This window comes from Hippocampus zosterae, chromosome 10 (genome assembly GCF_025434085.1).
Source record: "Hippocampus zosterae strain Florida chromosome 10, ASM2543408v3, whole genome shotgun sequence".
Classification (NCBI taxonomy): Eukaryota; Metazoa; Chordata; class Actinopteri; order Syngnathiformes; family Syngnathidae; genus Hippocampus; species Hippocampus zosterae.
In genome coordinates, this window is record NC_067460.1 from 24,256,708 (window position 1) to 24,272,408 (window position 15,701).

Below are 15,701 nucleotides of genomic sequence, written 5' to 3' on the forward strand. Positions count from 1 at the left end.
TAGCAAAATTCCCGCGCGCATTTGAATTCATTAGACGTGTAAATATCCCTTGTGGTTAATGTTTCACACTCGGCGCCCGATATTTAATAGGCCAAAGACTCTGTGTGTGTGTGTGTGTGTGTGTGTGTGTGTGTGTGTGTGTGTGTGTGTGTGTGGTGTTTGGTATCGCAGGCCGTCTTTCGGGTCACAAGCTGCTGTCACACTTGGAGTCTAAAAACCAGGGACTTGTAACTTCAATGTCAAAGGGTGTGGGGCTGGGGGTGGCCACCATTTTTCATCAGTGCTACTGGGTACACATACTTCCTAACCATCCGTATGACCCCCCCCAAAAAGCTATTTCCTGCACACACACAGAAAAAACATTCAAGACCATTCAAGGAGAGCACAAAACTGCTGAACAGCAAACCAATGTTCAGTGCAAGACCAACAAACCTCATTCGGCGTCACCAAGTCAAAATGAGATCATCTCATCACATCTCGCAGACTGTTATGGTCGTTTTCCAACAGTTATATTTACAAAGATGACCGTTGTACAAACTACGAATAATGAATGCATGTTGCAGTGCAGAAAATGGCGCCAATCCCCCGAATGCTCAACTCCTTCGTTGTTCTTTTTTTTTTTGCCAAATCTCTCAATTTAAAGCAAAATGGTCGTCTTTGCCTGAGTAAAGTGTTAAGTCGGCATCCCGGGAGATGGTGGAAAGTGTTGCAAAGCACAATTTCCGCTGTTTACTGTTTGCCGAACCCCCCTCGAGACTCATTAAGAGAGTCGAGCGGGCGTCTGCGGAGACCGGAGACTTTGCGTTTCCTATTAACAGCTCGCAAACAAAAGAAGTCATTAAACGTAATGAGCAGCAAACATGAAGGCAGACGTGACATGCAAATCCCCTTGCGGGAATTCTTAAAATGTCGTCAGTGACGCACGAAAACATGATACCTAGGCCCGATTGATTTATTCTTGAACGGTGTAAAAAGATACATTCAGAAATGACAATGTTGTCATCTGAAGTACATTCGGTGTGTTTTGCACTATATCAGGAAACGTTTGTGTCTAGAAACCTTTCACCGGGAAAAGTTTGGGTGCTAAGATACAAAAAATCCTTCAATTTTGTACGATGAGCCTGCGACGAAGGAAAATTGAAGAGGGGTGCCACATGCGTGATTAAGGGAACGGTCCACCGAGGATGATCCATTTTTCACAACACTGTCCCCCTTTGATGACGTAGTGAGGCTCAAGTGTGCAAAAAGCATCAATTCTTGGCGTCATTAACATGTGCCGAATGTAGTCGTAAAAAAAAATCCGCATTAAATACCGACTGGATTTTTCAGGGGTCAGGATTTTACTTTTACTTTTTATAGTTGTAGTCTATTTTGGATCAACTGCACTGAAGAAAAAAAAATCGTTTGTTTCCATTGAATGAGCTCGATTCGAACATGGACGTCGGTTGCGTATGATCGAAAACTTTTCAAGTGGCATATTCGAATGCTTTTTTGAGGAAAAGAATAGAAATATCACCCTAGTTGAACACATTTTAATCATGTGCAACCGAAATTGAAGTACTTTTATGTGTGCGTACAATGTAAGTGACTTTGATTCGTGTTTATCAGCGTATGTTTCCTACTACCGCTGACCAGCGCTAGGGGGCAGCAAAACACACCAAAGAAAACAACCAATCCAGCTTTCCCACTTGGGCTCCAAAGATTGATTGTGTTGAGTGTGGCTCCACCTATTGGCTATTTGTTAGTAGCGCAGCATTTCCCAAACTTTATTGAGCCAATTCAGGCACACGACAGGAATTTTATGACAGAAATCTCACGGCACTTGACACCAGCAACCACAAATGTCACAAAAACGACACCAACTCTACAATGATCTCAATTCCATGACGTTTTGTCAACTAGCTTAGAAATGTGGGCATGAAGACAAAGCCGTTCTATTGTGTGAGCGTTAACAAATTGACAACACAGGATAATTGTACATTCCGCCACGTAGCCCTATCTATCCATCCATCGATGTAATACGCTACACAATTTTAGTCTGGTGACAACGAATTTGTGGCAAGAAAAAAACGTGTCGTTTTCTAAAACCTACGAGCTTGAGGAATGGCGATCCCTGACACAGGATTTGAGGATTCTACTCCTAAAAAAGTGCACTATATTGTCCCGGATCTCTTTGGTCTTCATCCCGTAGACGATGGGGTTGAGCGACGGCGGGAAGATGAGAGTGGAGGAGCCCATGAAGCCCCTGAAACTGGGCGGTAGTTGCTTGACCCTGTAGGAGATGATGGTGAACAGCCCCAGACACTCCAGCAGCAGGAAGACAAAGAGGTGGGTGGCACACGTCTGCAGGGCCTTGGCCTTGGTGTCGGATTGCCTGCCCTGGAAGCACACCAACAGGATGCGCGCGTACGTGTACGCGATGACGCCGTTGGCCAGCAGCTGGGTGACGGCCACGATAAACAGGCCGTACGCGTGGTTGGCGGCCGTGTTGGCGCACACCAGAGCCAGCAGGGTGGGCTGGTCGCAGTAGATGTTGCTGATGGTGGAACGGCAGCGGGGCAGGCGCAGGAACAGATAGAAGAGCACGGCGATCATCAGCAGGCAGGCCAGCCAGATGGCGGCGACGATCCTCGCGACGTGGCCGTACGTCATCACGGCGTTGTACTTGAGCGGCAGGCAGATGGCCACGTAGCGGTCGTACGCCATGGCGGTGAGGATGAGCACGGTGCCCGCCGCGTAGACGTGGATGAAGAAGGCCTGCGTCACACACGCCGGGTGCCACAAGCGCCCCGAGCCGCTTCGCAACTCCTTGAGGAGCTGCAGGAAGAAGGCCGACGAGCCCAGCAGGTCGTTGACGGGCATGTTGAGCAGGAACAGGTGCATGGGCTGCCGCAGGTTCTTGCTCAGCACGATGGTGAGGATGAGGAGCAGGTTGCAGAAGAGGATCACGGTGTAGCTGAGGCTGGCAAAGAGGAAGGCGGGCACCGCGCCTTCAGGGGGGATGCGGAAGTGCTGCCACACCAACATGGAAGACGCGTTGTACGGGGTCTCCATCTTGAATCTGGAAGGCATTCGGTCTCTGTTGTCTACGTTTACACGACTCACAAAAGTGAAATTTCAGGATGAAAAGTCATCAACGAGTCTTGGCATACATCGTTAGAGTGGTAAGAAATCGTGGGCTGGACGTAAGGTCATACTTACCAATGTCTCGCGTCCGTATGTACTTGCAGTCGAGCGCTAATTTAGCATTCAACGCTAGTGCAATAAGAAGAAGAAAAGCCGCGTGCGGTCGCTCATTGCGACACGGCGGTGTCAACGAGCGAGATGGTCCGGGTGTGAGGCGCCGCTTTTGTAGACGCCAGGAGATGAGCGACAGGACTAAAAACTCTTTTGGGAGCTCGAAGAGGTTTGGGCTTTGCCAACCTCGCCGACACAACAACAACAACAACAACATGGCGACAGGAGATGAATCCGTCTCTTGAGGATTTTTCATCTGTCGGTCTCTTTGCGTGTCCACCTAGCGGCTTACGTGAGCTACCCATCGATGAAATTCACCCATCTAACCTGCAGACCTGCGTCTGTCCATCTATGGATCTGTCTATCTACATATTTGTCTGTCATCTTTCGATCGCTCTCTTGTTGATCAGGTTGCCCTCATTTTTAATGTGAACGGGGGGAAAATAAGCCCAATGACTAAAACGAGAGACAGATTTTATTTTTTATTTTTATTTTATTTTTGGGGACGTCAAGCATTATGATGATGCAAGTCGACTTGCATCGCCCGTAATCACACGAGTCTCAAGGGGCTACACAAGTCTACATTTGACAAATATTAGCGGTATCCAAAGTGGGTTACTCAAAATCTCGCTCAGAAGGCAGGAGAAAAAAATACATCTTCAAATGGGGCCCACAGGAGAAATGGGTTGTATTTTTTATTTCTAGTTGTCAAAATTCAACATCAACAATGGCTGAGGGGGTGGGGTGGGGGGGGGGGCTAAAACACACACACACACACACACTTACACTTTTATACAGGCATTGAAAAATGTATCATCCAAAATGAAATATATTAAGAGGAGGAAATAGTAGAAACCGGAGGCTTTGAAGTAGTAGACATGGCGCGAGTAGAAATTGTACTTTGAGTCGTCAAGATTGTATTGTAAAGTGTCCTTGGGTGTCTTGAAAGGCGCTTATAAATAAAATGTATTATTATTATTGTTATTATTATTATTGTAGGTCATATTGGATCGTATTCATGTCGCTGTCGAGTTGTGGAGGCTGAAGTACAATTGCGATGTTTCTCCCGCTTCAGGTTCCAAGAGGAGTCACACGATATTGAGGCGAAAGGGCAAACGTTTGAGCTCAAGGGCGGTGCTTTGTCTTTTTTTAATAGCCAGCTCGTATGAAATCAGTCATTCTCCTTTTTTTAAATTTTTTTTTTATTTGCAGTTGACATTTATCTTCATCATGCCGTTCAAATTTTGGAAATATGAGAGCAAGACACCAGCCAACAATTGATCAGAGCGAATTGAGCTTGTTTTTCGACGCTTTTGGCACAACTTGCTGTTTGTTCCCTGACAAGGAGCCGAGTTGCAAAATGTCACAGCAGGTGTTTGAGCCTTGAATGGACCCGACGGATTGCCGAAAGCCGACGCGGTGGTGCCTCGGGCGTTCAAATGTTGAGAGCGGGTCAAATTCAATTTCACCGGTTGGGGTTACATTCGACGGCAAAGCCCCAGGTCCCGACCCTCCGAATTGCCGTTTTAGACAAAGACTCGTTTTTTCAAAACCCCGAGCAGAGCGTTTCGTATTTCACTGGTGTACAGCCCGTAGACCAGGGGGTTCAGGAGAGGCGAGATGAGAAATATCAACACGCCCATCGCCTTCTGCAAGTCGCCCGACACATTTTGGAACCTGTGCGACAGGATGGTGAAGGTGCCGGCGATCTCGAAGATGATCAGGATGAGCAGCTGAGCCACGCAGGTGTTGACCGCCTTCTTCCTGGGCTCGGTGCGCCTGGTGACCGCGCACGCCATCAAGATCTTGACGTAGGAAAAGACCTGGACGGACAGGCTGAGCGCCTGCACGACGGCCGTGCTGACCAGCCCGACGACGTTGTTGACGGACGTGTCGCCGCACATGAGCTTGAGCAGCGAGGGGTTGTCGCAGAACACGTTGGCGACGTCCGAGCGGCAGCGCCGCAACCCGGACTGTAAGGAGAAGAGCGCCGTGATCAGGACCAGGTCCAGAGTCCACACCGTGGTGACGACGCCGACCACCACCCCGGGGGTCATGACGGTGTTGTAGCGCAGCGGCATGCAGATGGCCACGTAGCGGTCGAAAGCCATGGCGGCCAGGATGAAGAGGATGCCGCCGCCGTACAGGTGCAGCAGGAAGGCCTGGAGGACGCACAGCGGGTACGGCGTGCGGTTGCTCTCGGCCAACACGCCCGCCAGGACTTTGGGCAGCATGGCGGTGACGCCCATCAGGTCGTTGAGGGGCAGGCTGAGCAGGATGAAGTAGACGGGCTTGTGCAGGTGGCGGCGTAGCGCGATGGCCGCCAGCAGCGTCACGTTGCACAAGACGCAGAACAAGTAGACGAAGATGCCCGCCAAGAAGATGGGGTACTTGCCACCAGGCGGGACCGCAAACGTGGCCAGGCTCACGTAGGCCGTGGCGCCCGCAGACCCGTTTGACATTTTCACAGTGACACACCCGCGACCATCGAAGTGGATGGGGAACGGGTTGAGGGAGCGTGAGGAGGAACGGAGGAGGGTCTCCCCGCATCCTGCTTTTAATGCAGTCGCCGACCATAAACGGGTGACATCACCGTCCTCCCCCCGGGATTATCGACTTGTTTATCCGAGTATCTGTGACATCGGCAAAAGCCGGATTGCTTCGATGCCTTACCATGAGGGAAAAAATAACTGGTTCTGAAATTTGGTTGCAGTCTCTGGTGGTGTCGCGGTACAAGCTGCCGCCGGTGAACGGTTTCCGGCCACCGCCCCAATACCGGCCCACCGCCAGTCCCGAACCGGCATTAAAAAAATGAAAGGTCCAAACTGCGGCCCGGTAGTCCAGTGGTTAACACGTCGGCTTCACAGTGCAGAGGTACCGGGTTCGATTCCAGCTCCGGCCTCCCTGTGTGGAGTTTGCATGTTCTCCCCGGGCCTGCGTGGGTTTTCTCCGGGTGCTCCGGTTTCCTCCCACATTCCAAAAAACATGCGTGGCAGGCTGATTGAACACTCTAAATTGTCCCGAGGTGTGAGTGCGAATGGTTGTTCTTCTCTGTGTGCCCTGCGATTGGCTGGCAACCGATTCAGGGTGTCCCCCGCCTACTGCCCGAAGACAGCTGGGGTAGGCTCCAGCACCCCCCGCGACCCTAGTGAGGATCAAGCGGCTCGGAAGATGAATGAATGAATGAATAAAAGGTCCAAACTGAGCCACTCGAACTTTCCATCCATCCATCAATTTTCTGATCCGCTTTTATCCTCACAAGGGTTGCGGAATGTTCTGGAGCCTACGCCAGCCGTTTTCGGGCGATAGGCAGGGGACACCCTGAACTGCTTGCCAGCCAATCGCAGGGCACACACACAGAGACGAACAACGCTCACACTCACGCCTGGGGACAATTTCGAGTGTCGATTTAGCCTGCATCCATGTTTTTGGAATGTGGGGTGCAGGGGGGGGAGTACCCAGAGAAAAGCCACAAAGGCACATCGGGGACGACATGCAAACTCCGCACAGGGAGGCCGGAGCCGGATTCCAACCTTGCCAAAGTGCTCACTAGTTGACTAGTTGAAAAAATTCAAGAGCCTATTTTGTCCCCCCCCCCAAAAAAAGTATTATCGACTACCAGAATTACGTCAGCCTCAGTACTGTCAAAACACCTTGTTATTATTAATGAGTTCCTTTGGGAGCGATCCAGATATTTATTTTTGTTATTAACTCACTGCCTGGCATGCTAATTACTCCCTGTAGGCTCCGTTTCATCTCCCGGGCGCCAATGACGACGCCATTTGTTAGTGTGTTTTAACGACGGCCCCCAGTGTGACCCCCCCTTGTTTGTTTTGTTGACTTTCAACTGTGTCAATGTCACAAGTTGGAATCAAAGCGGCGCTCTGGGTGGCCACTTGTTTTTTTTGCCTTTCGCTCGCAACCGTGAAGAAAAGCAAACGACATTTCAAAAACGCGTACCAAACAAATGGGAGGTATCCGGATCAACACGGCACTTATCGATCCGCAACGAGGTGTCGCGTTTCCGGTCGATGTAGCCAACGGCGCAGAATGAGGGACCCGAGTCGTCCCAAAAGGCATCAAAAGTGGACGGCTGAGCCTTTTTGTTGATATCTCGGGGAAATGCGTGGCGCTAATTGAATCGTTCAAGGGGTCAGGGAGTCCTCGGGAACTGTTGCGCACGGTTAATGGCCACAAGGCGGCAGCGATTAGCACCCTTTGGAACGGATTAATTGTGTCTTGCCCCACCCTTGAGACCCAGTGTGGACACTTCAGATCCTGAGTGGTCCCTTAATTAATTGGATAGCAATTGGCTACAAATCCTTTGGCCCTGACAGAGACCCCGAGAGAGGAGTGCTTATCGGTCGCCCAGAGAGCAAGGAGACGCGGAAAACATTTCAGACAGGCGGGAACAAGTGACGACATTTTAATGGAACAGATGTTCAAATTGTACGCGACGCACGGACGACATTTGGTGGCATCCCTTAACGCGCGACTCCACCGAAGCGACGGGCGAGACGTCAGACGGCTTTGCCCATGATGAGAAGACTCATGAAGAAGACCATGATGAAGAAGGACCACATGAAGAAGCGGTCCAGGACCTTGGCCACCTTCTTCCACTCGCCGGTCCTCTTTTGAGTGGCCCGTTGCTCCCTGTAGCAGTTGGCGATGTACGCCACACTCTACATGAAACCGACATTTCATTGGATAGGTTTACATACTTTAAAACTACAGCTTTGGAGGGAGGGGGTGGAAGGGAGATTGTCTACTACATGGTATTACTGACATGGACCCTAATGCAAAAATATATATATATAAATTAAAAACTGAAATGATTTACGAAAACGGTGAATGCAAATACAAAGTGAAACAGAATTAATAATCTAAACAACTATTTTTTTAAAAACTTTCTATCAATAAAATATTGACAAGTGCCCCATATCAATTGCAATCTTTTTTTTTAATACACTCCCGACGCGCGCACACACACACACGCAGAAAAGAGCCTTACCTGTCAACATTGAGACACAAACAAACAAGCACAATAAACTTTGCATTTCCGATCGTTTCATGCCGCTAAAAGCACAGCAATTCCAGATACATACACAATAATGAACTGAGATGACAAAAAAAGCGAAATGACACGAAGCAGGCTTCGTGGACTGTATGCTTTAGCTTCGTTTCACCTTGTGTGCGTTTGTGTGTGGAACGGGACAGCCCGGGGAGGCGGGGCAAAGTGCCGATGACGTCAGCGCCCTCATGTCGTTTGTTGGCTTCAGCACCGCGGAGAGCTTAATCGCCCCCCCCCAACCTCCTGCCCCGCGAAAAAAAAACATCCGGATATTATGAATCGACCACGTAACGCGTGATCCGAGGTGTTTGGGTGCGCGCGTGCACCCCCCCACCCCACCCGCGCGTGCACGTCGTGGGTTGGTTTGGCGCTGCAGCCGGCCGCCCCCCCTTCATCTCCATCGACGACAGGCTCAGGAGCGGGTGACAACGTGTTCTTTTTTTTGTCGCGCGTGTGTGCGTTCATGTTTTTTTTGTTGTTGTTGTCACGCAATGGCTGCCATCTTTACTAGGTCATTTCATTAGGAACACCCGCAAAAAATGATGCTTGGCCGAGATAATACCGTAATAATCGTCAACGGCTGGTTTCTTATCGTGGCTGGGGAACCTGTGCTGCTGCATCATACTGCGGGCGTATTGACACAGTGGTAATGCGTCGCAACAGCGTCGCGTCCGACGAGACCACAAAAAGAATCGCTACACATGACCGATGAGTGTTGCTCGTTGCTCAGGTGTTGTTGCCCTCTAGATTGATGCCTGTTGCAATCTGTGACGTCAGATCTTGAACAGAACAAGTCATCGAATACCGTTGGACGTGCACCTGTTCGGGTTCGCAAAGAGATTTTCCAGACAGCCATGAGCATCATTTCTAAAATCAGAGTTCACGACAGTCTTTGAGTCGCCGATCGCCTTCGGAGGTTCTCGACGAAACTCATGACCTGAACTCGTGACTGGGAATGTTAATAGAGATGCGCTGAAGACGATGTGAGATCACCTGCCAAAGCGTTCAGAGTGGGCGTGGCTCACAGGATGACATGTTGTTGTTGTTGACATTCTCCCAATACCAGCAAGCCAATGCCCGTCGCACAGTACGTTCCAGTTCAACCGCTCGACGGCCCGCTCTTGGCTATCGTGCGTGATCTTGCGTTCCAGTGCCAGTGAGCTCACCCCCTCGGGTGTCATGCCAAACCCCAGCTGTGTGCCGTCAGGGCTTGATCCAGAGCTACGTGGGGAAAAAAAAAGTGACATTTTCTCCCCGAATCTCTCCACCGATCATACTTGAGGGTTCCGAAGCGATAAAGATCCGATTGTGAACAAGAAGGAGCCGCACGCAAAGGTGAGCGAGTGGAACTGCTTCCTCATTTCAGTCTTTGACGGACCGCCGTCGTTTAACTTTACGTCCGGTTTTTGTCTGCATTGTTTCCGCGCAATTCACGCGTCTCGGAAGACGTAGCATTACAACGGATTACACGTAACTCACCCAACTGTGCAGCGGCCATCTTGATGGAATTCTCTTTCACCGCTTAGCTGGAAAAAGCTTCTTTGTGAACATCTCGCCTGGATCACCGTCACGCACTTTATTTCGGAGTCAGCCAGTCCTCCATCGAGCGACTCCAGTCGGTCCAAAATGCCGCTGCTAGGCTAACTTGCTAACTGGAGCACAGAACTGCAATTCTGATTCTTGATGGAATTCTCTTTCACCGCTTAGCTGGAAAACGCTTCTTTGTGAACATCTCGCCTGGATCACCGTCACGCACTTTATTTCGGAGTCAGCCGGTCCTCCCTCAAGCGACTCCAGTCGGTCCAAAATTCCGCTGCTCGGCTAACTTGCTAACTGGAGCGCAGAACTGCAATTCTGATTCTTGATGGAATTCTCTTTCACCGCTTAGCTGGAAAAAGCTTCTTTGTGTACATCTCACCTGGATCACCGTCACGCACTTTATTTCGGAGTCAGCCAGTCCTCCTTCGAGCGACTCCAGTCGGTCCAAAATGCCGCTGCTCGGCTAACTTGCTAACTGGAGCACAGAACTGCAATTCTGATTCTTGATGGAATTCTCTTTCACCGCTTAGCTGGAAAAAGCTTCTTTGTGAACATGTCGCCTGGATCACCGTCACGCACTTTATTTCGGAGTCAGCCAGTCCTCCCTCGAGCGACTCCAGTCGGTCCAAAATGCCGCTGCTCGGCTAACTTGCTAACTGGAGCACAGAACTGCAATTGTGGCCTCGCCTCACTGGCTCCATGTGCATGTCGGAGTTCATTTTAAGATGATTTTCTTTTGTCTTTTAATCTTTCAATGGCCTCGCTCCACTTTGCGCATCTGCCCGAAGTGGACCGGACGCTACTCGGAGGGAGGTTGAGTCTTTTCTGTTTGGAATAATCTTCAGTGAAATGTTCAACGAGCCGTCCATCTCAAAAGGCGTCGTTGCCGTTGTTTGGCTTTCAACTGGGCGCACGTCTCATCATAACGCTGTCGACCGCGTTATGATGCATGTCGGCTCTTTTCTTGGGCGGCCGATGTGGCGCATCACAGCTCACGCATCAGAGTGACATCAAAGTAGCGTTTGCCCCACTCCTTGGCTGCACTCTTGTTTTTGCGGAGGGCTTTAGCTCGATGTGTAATGTATGTAGCGCTGGCGTTTGGTTGAAATCTCCCATGTCCCCCCCCAACAACCCCCCATCGCCGCCTCTATTGGTGGCCGCTCTTTTAGACAAATTCCGGCGCAATAGAAAGCGTTTAGCTAGCGTCTTTGTCACGATGCAATCTTAACGATTGAACAAACATTTTATTTTCATTTCTGGTTCTCGGACAAACGATGGTTTTCCCCCGTATGATGAATCCGCCCGGCAACAGCGATATTTCAATAGGAAACTCTCAAACGCTGAACTCCAGCGTGAACATTTTGGTAAGCTACGCTACGTCGTCGAAAAAAACGTGGCTCGCCCCGCGTGCGAACCAAGTGACGTTCCATTTTCAGTTCGTAGGCTTTGACATGACGTCACTGCAGCCCTTCCGGGGAACGGCCGCCGATGTCCAGGAAGGATCACGAAAGTGGTTATTGCGGCATTTCACCGCCTTGTCGAAGGTCAGGACTCTGCGTAGGCTAGTCAAGATCATCAGTTTTAAATCTGTTCTGAATTAATCTGTTCGGGGCGGTGGGGGGGGGGGGGGCGTTAGACCAGGTGTTGATCATGTCACAGACGTTTGCAACCCGGCAGGTTGAAAAAAGGTCAGCTGACGCCTTTGTGGGCCTGATGACCGGCTCCCGTTTGTCGGCAATGGAAGCGGCTCCTCCGTCGCCATCTAAGGGCAAAAGTCTGCCGGTGCGCTTTGGCGGAGTTTTGCATTCCTTTTCTGTCTCTGGCCTTCCCTCAGGGGCAGCAAGCGGGAGCCGCCATGATTTCGGGCACGTACGGCAACGAGAAGCCCCTGGTGATCCGCGTGCCCTTCATGACGTGCGCCCTGGGCATCGTCTCCCTGCCGCTGATGGCCCTGGTCACCTGCGTCCTCATCTCGTCCATCTTTCACTTTGAGGACTCCACGAGGACGCACTGCCACGTCAGTCAGTCAGACCGAGATGACATAAACGTCCCGTGCTGGCCTTTGACCTCGTCGCGCGACTGGATTCCTTCCCTCGACAGGTTCCCAACTACCTGCCGTCCATCAGCGCCGCCATCAGCCTGAGCCCCGAGTGCCACATCTGGCGCTTGTGCGTGGGCCTGCACTCGGCGCCCCGCTTGCTGGTGGCCTTCGCCTACTTCAAGTTCTACAAGGTGCGCTTCGCCGCCCGCCTGCCCGAGAGCGCGCTGGCCTACCTCAGCCTGGCCTTCTCCGTCTCCGAGAACCTCGGCCTGCTGCTGCTCACCTACGTGTCGTCCAGCGAGACCTACCGTGAGTACTCCGGGGGGGTTCGTGTGGCTCTTTCAGCACCCAAAGGGTTGCACGGGCTCCTTTCGGCTGCCCAACGAGGTTCCGTACCCACAGGACGAACACCCGCACCTTTTCTAAAGCGGTGTCGCACCCATTTGGCATGCGGGTTGTTTCAACACACCCACTTGTCCTGTTAAACATGTGCAACATCCACCCTTTTCCTTTCGCCAACCACACCTGTACTACTGTACACCCACATTTTAACCCAAGTGTGTTCTGTGGGTGTGTTGCAACACCCACACTTTTCTTATGGGTGGGGTGGGGGGTTGCACACGTTGGGGAAAGTCTTCCCACTCCCATGGGTAAAAAGGTTCCGTACCCACATTTTAACCCAAGTGTGTTCTGTGGGTGTGTTGCAACACCCACACTTTTCTTATGGGTGGGGTGGGGGGTTACACACGTTGGGGAAAGTCTTCCCACTCCCATGGGTTAAAAAGGTTCCGTACCCACATTTTAACCCAAGTGTGTTCTGTGGGTGTGTTGCAACACCCACACTTTTCTTATGGGTGGGGGTTGCACACGTTGGGCAAAGTCTTCCCACTCCCATGGGTAAAAAGGTTCCGTACCCACATTTTAACCCAAGTGTGTTCTGTGGGTGTGTTGCAACACCCACACTTTTCTTATGGGTGGGGTGGGGGGTTGCACACGTTGGGGAAAGTCTTCCCACTCCCATGGGTAAAAAGGTTTCGTACCCACATTTTAACCCAAGTGTGTTCTGTGGGTGTGTTGCAACACCCACACTTTTCTTATGAGTGGGGTGGGAGGTTGCACACGTTGGGGAAAGTCTTCCCACTCCCATGGGTAAAAAGGTTCCGTACCCACATTTTAACCCAAGTGTGTTCTGTGGGTGTGTTTCAACACCCACACTTTTCTTATGTGGGTAGGGGGGGGTGCACACGTTGGGGAAAGTCTTCCCACTCCCATGGGTAAAAAAGGTTCCGTACCCACAGTTTTAACCCAAGTGTGTTCTGTGGGTGTGTTGCAACACCCACACTTTTCGTATGGGTGGGGTGGGGGGTTGCACACGTTGGGGAAAGTCTTCCCACTCCCATGGGTAAAAAGGTTCCGTACCCACATTTTAACCCAAGTGTGTTCTGTGGGTGTGTTTCAACACCCACACTTTTCTTATGGGTGGGGTGGGGGGTTGCACACGTGGGCGAAAGTCTTCCCACTCCCATGGGTAAAAAGGTTCCGTACCCACATTTTAACCCAAGTGTGTTCTGTGGGTGTGTTGCAACACCCACACTTTTCTTATGGGTGGGGTGGGGGGTTGCACACGTTGGGGAAAGTCTTCCCACTCCCATGCGTAAAAAGGTTCCGTACCCACATTTTAACCCAAGTGTGTTCTGTGGGTGTGTTGCAACACCAACACTTTTCTTAAGGGTGGGGTGGGGGGTTGCACACGTTGGGGAAAGTCTTCCCACTCCCATGGGTAAAAAGGTTCCGTACCCACATTTTTTTTGAATAGGGCCATTGCACCCATGCGGGTGTGTGTTCAACCCCCCCCCCCCACACACATTCCATACACACGGAGCGCAAGAAGTAGCAAATGTTTACAGGTGTGCCCCTTTCTTTAACGCAAGCGTGGCCTTCCCCTTTTCCGTCGTAGTTGTCCACAAGGAGGGCTTCGTCCTCTTCCTTCTCAGCTCCTTCGCCTACATGCTCATCACGTGCCGTCTGTGGAAGGCCATCAAGAGGTTTTCCTTGAACCCCGAGGTAAGTCGCTCCTGGTGGCGCACCTTTTTCACACCTAGCGCCAGCGTTTCATTTTGTTCGTGTGAGCGCACTCTTCATCGTTCCGTTTCAAATCAACTTTCTGATTGAAATCACTGACGTACAAACGGGCCGACTGTTAGCAAGTAAATCCGGCGCGTGAGATTGAAGTAGAGGATGAGACGGGACACAAGTAATCAATCAAAATAACGTCATTTAAGTAAATTCATTTATTTTAATTGGATTTTTCAGCCCGTTTATGCATTTTGAGTGCGTTGAGCAAGATTCTGGCCACGTGTGTACGTTACCGCAATGAAACCCTGACCGTGGATGGTATGGCATACACCGACTTCTCAGTTACAGAGCGGATTACCAACATGGTCGCGTGCACTTCCGGGCACCCTTCGGTAAAATGTTTCGTCACCCCGCTGAAAAAAATTCTCCATCTCCCCACAAATAGCGGTGGTCTCAGAGCATCAGAAATAATGCAACAAAGTACTGTCGGTAGGCTAATAATAAGGATTGCCCCCATCCAAAGCATTTCATGCGCTTCCCTCAAGAGTGAGACGGGTGTGTGACGACTCCGATCTAATTTCACTGTGTGGTCGCCATTTTTGAACAGATGATGATGATGATGATGATGATGATGGTCAATTGTTTTTGTCATTTTCCCAGGATGCCAAATCCCATCACTGGAAAGTGCGTTTACTCATCCTCAACTTGAGCTTCTGCGCTTTTGCCACATTCTTTTACATCAAACACAACTTGTACTGTGAGTCGGGGAGTAAGTATGACATCATCACGCCGCCGGGCCGTTCAGTATTTTGGAGGGAATTTGTGTTTTTTTTTTTTTTACAGTTCAAATGACCTTATTTGGAATACTATTTTACATGTAATTTACGAGAGTTAAATCAGTGCCAGTGTGACATGCTCAGCTAGCTGTTATATTTCAAGTTGGTTGTCCGGAGAGGAAAACAAAGAAGCTGTTTTTCAATGACGCGAGGGAATCACTTTTTACTCCAGCTACATTGTGCCTCGGGATAACTCGAATTTACACAGCATGTTTCTGTCCACCAATTCTGGAATGGCCCATTATTACAATTAATAGTTGACTCCCCCCCCCCCCCCCCCGACCCCCAGGTTACACATTGTTTGCCCTGTTTGAGTATCTCATCGTCTTCTCCAACATGGCCTTCCACATGACGGCGGCGTGGGACTTCAGGAGCCACGACGTGATGGTTATTTCCTGCTCGGAGCCGAAGGACTTCTGACTAGAGACTTCCTCCAAGAAACCCCCTCCCACATGTGAGGAGAGGACATAAAGTAGATGCACAGAAGCTGGAGGACGGATGCCAGCGTGCCAAGATGCTTAAATGTTCCTCGCTCCGTTTTATTGGTGACGTGCATGAACACGGCTGCTTGTTTTGCTTACTTGTGCGGGGAGAGACTCGACAGTAAGTCAAATGGCAACAGCTGATTTGATCGCAGTGTGCCAAAGGGGCAGCTCTTTAATTGAGCTTTAAAAAAAGCATTAAACAAAATCATATTTATTGCAGAGCAGCAAGCACAATATTATTTATTGTAAATTGTCCTGGAGCTGCCATGATTGCTTTGATTTTTTTTTCTCAGAAGAACATTGTTCTCTTGAAGAGGAAATAAAAATGACTTTAAAAAAAAATCTGAAAAATATTGACTTTTTTTATTTTGCATTTCAAAGAATATTTGTGGTGTAATATAATTTGTGTTGAATGT

At 50.1% G+C, this 15,701-nt stretch overlaps 3 protein-coding genes across 6 annotated transcripts; 1 reads left to right on the plus strand and 2 right to left on the minus strand.

The window, feature by feature from the left end:
- Positions 1-1,937: 1,937 nt before the first annotated feature.
- LOC127608989 (olfactory receptor 52B2-like) lies at positions 1,938-3,097 on the minus strand. Its single transcript, XM_052078601.1, has one exon. The coding sequence runs from the start codon at positions 3,070-3,072 to the stop codon at positions 2,089-2,091; it is 984 nt and encodes a 327-aa protein (XP_051934561.1). The 5' UTR covers positions 3,073-3,097; the 3' UTR covers positions 1,938-2,088.
- Positions 3,098-4,645: 1,548 nt separating this feature from the next.
- Positions 4,646-5,835, minus strand: LOC127609013 (olfactory receptor 146-like). The gene has a single exon (XM_052078638.1). The coding sequence runs from the start codon at positions 5,697-5,699 to the stop codon at positions 4,764-4,766; it is 936 nt and encodes a 311-aa protein (XP_051934598.1). The 5' UTR covers positions 5,700-5,835; the 3' UTR covers positions 4,646-4,763.
- A 2,735-nt stretch (positions 5,836-8,570) lies between these two features.
- LOC127608990 (post-GPI attachment to proteins factor 2-like) lies at positions 8,571-15,551 on the plus strand. 4 transcript variants are annotated; one of them, XM_052078603.1, is made up of 7 exons: positions 11,015-11,211; positions 11,284-11,391; positions 11,682-11,864; positions 11,948-12,197; positions 13,846-13,952; positions 14,625-14,733; positions 15,172-15,551. In XM_052078603.1, exons 1-7 carry the CDS (start codon positions 11,122-11,124, stop codon positions 15,183-15,185), a joined length of 861 nt encoding a protein of 286 aa, XP_051934563.1. In that variant the 5' UTR covers positions 11,015-11,121; the 3' UTR covers positions 15,186-15,551. The 4 variants fall into 4 exon arrangements, with proteins under 4 accessions (XP_051934564.1, XP_051934565.1, XP_051934563.1 ...); XM_052078602.1 differs by having other exon boundaries at positions 11,071-11,211; positions 15,090-15,545; XM_052078604.1 differs by lacking the exons at positions 11,015-11,211; positions 11,284-11,391 and adding an exon at positions 8,571-8,718 and having other exon boundaries at positions 15,090-15,541.
- The last annotated feature ends 150 nt before the right edge of the window (positions 15,552-15,701 follow it).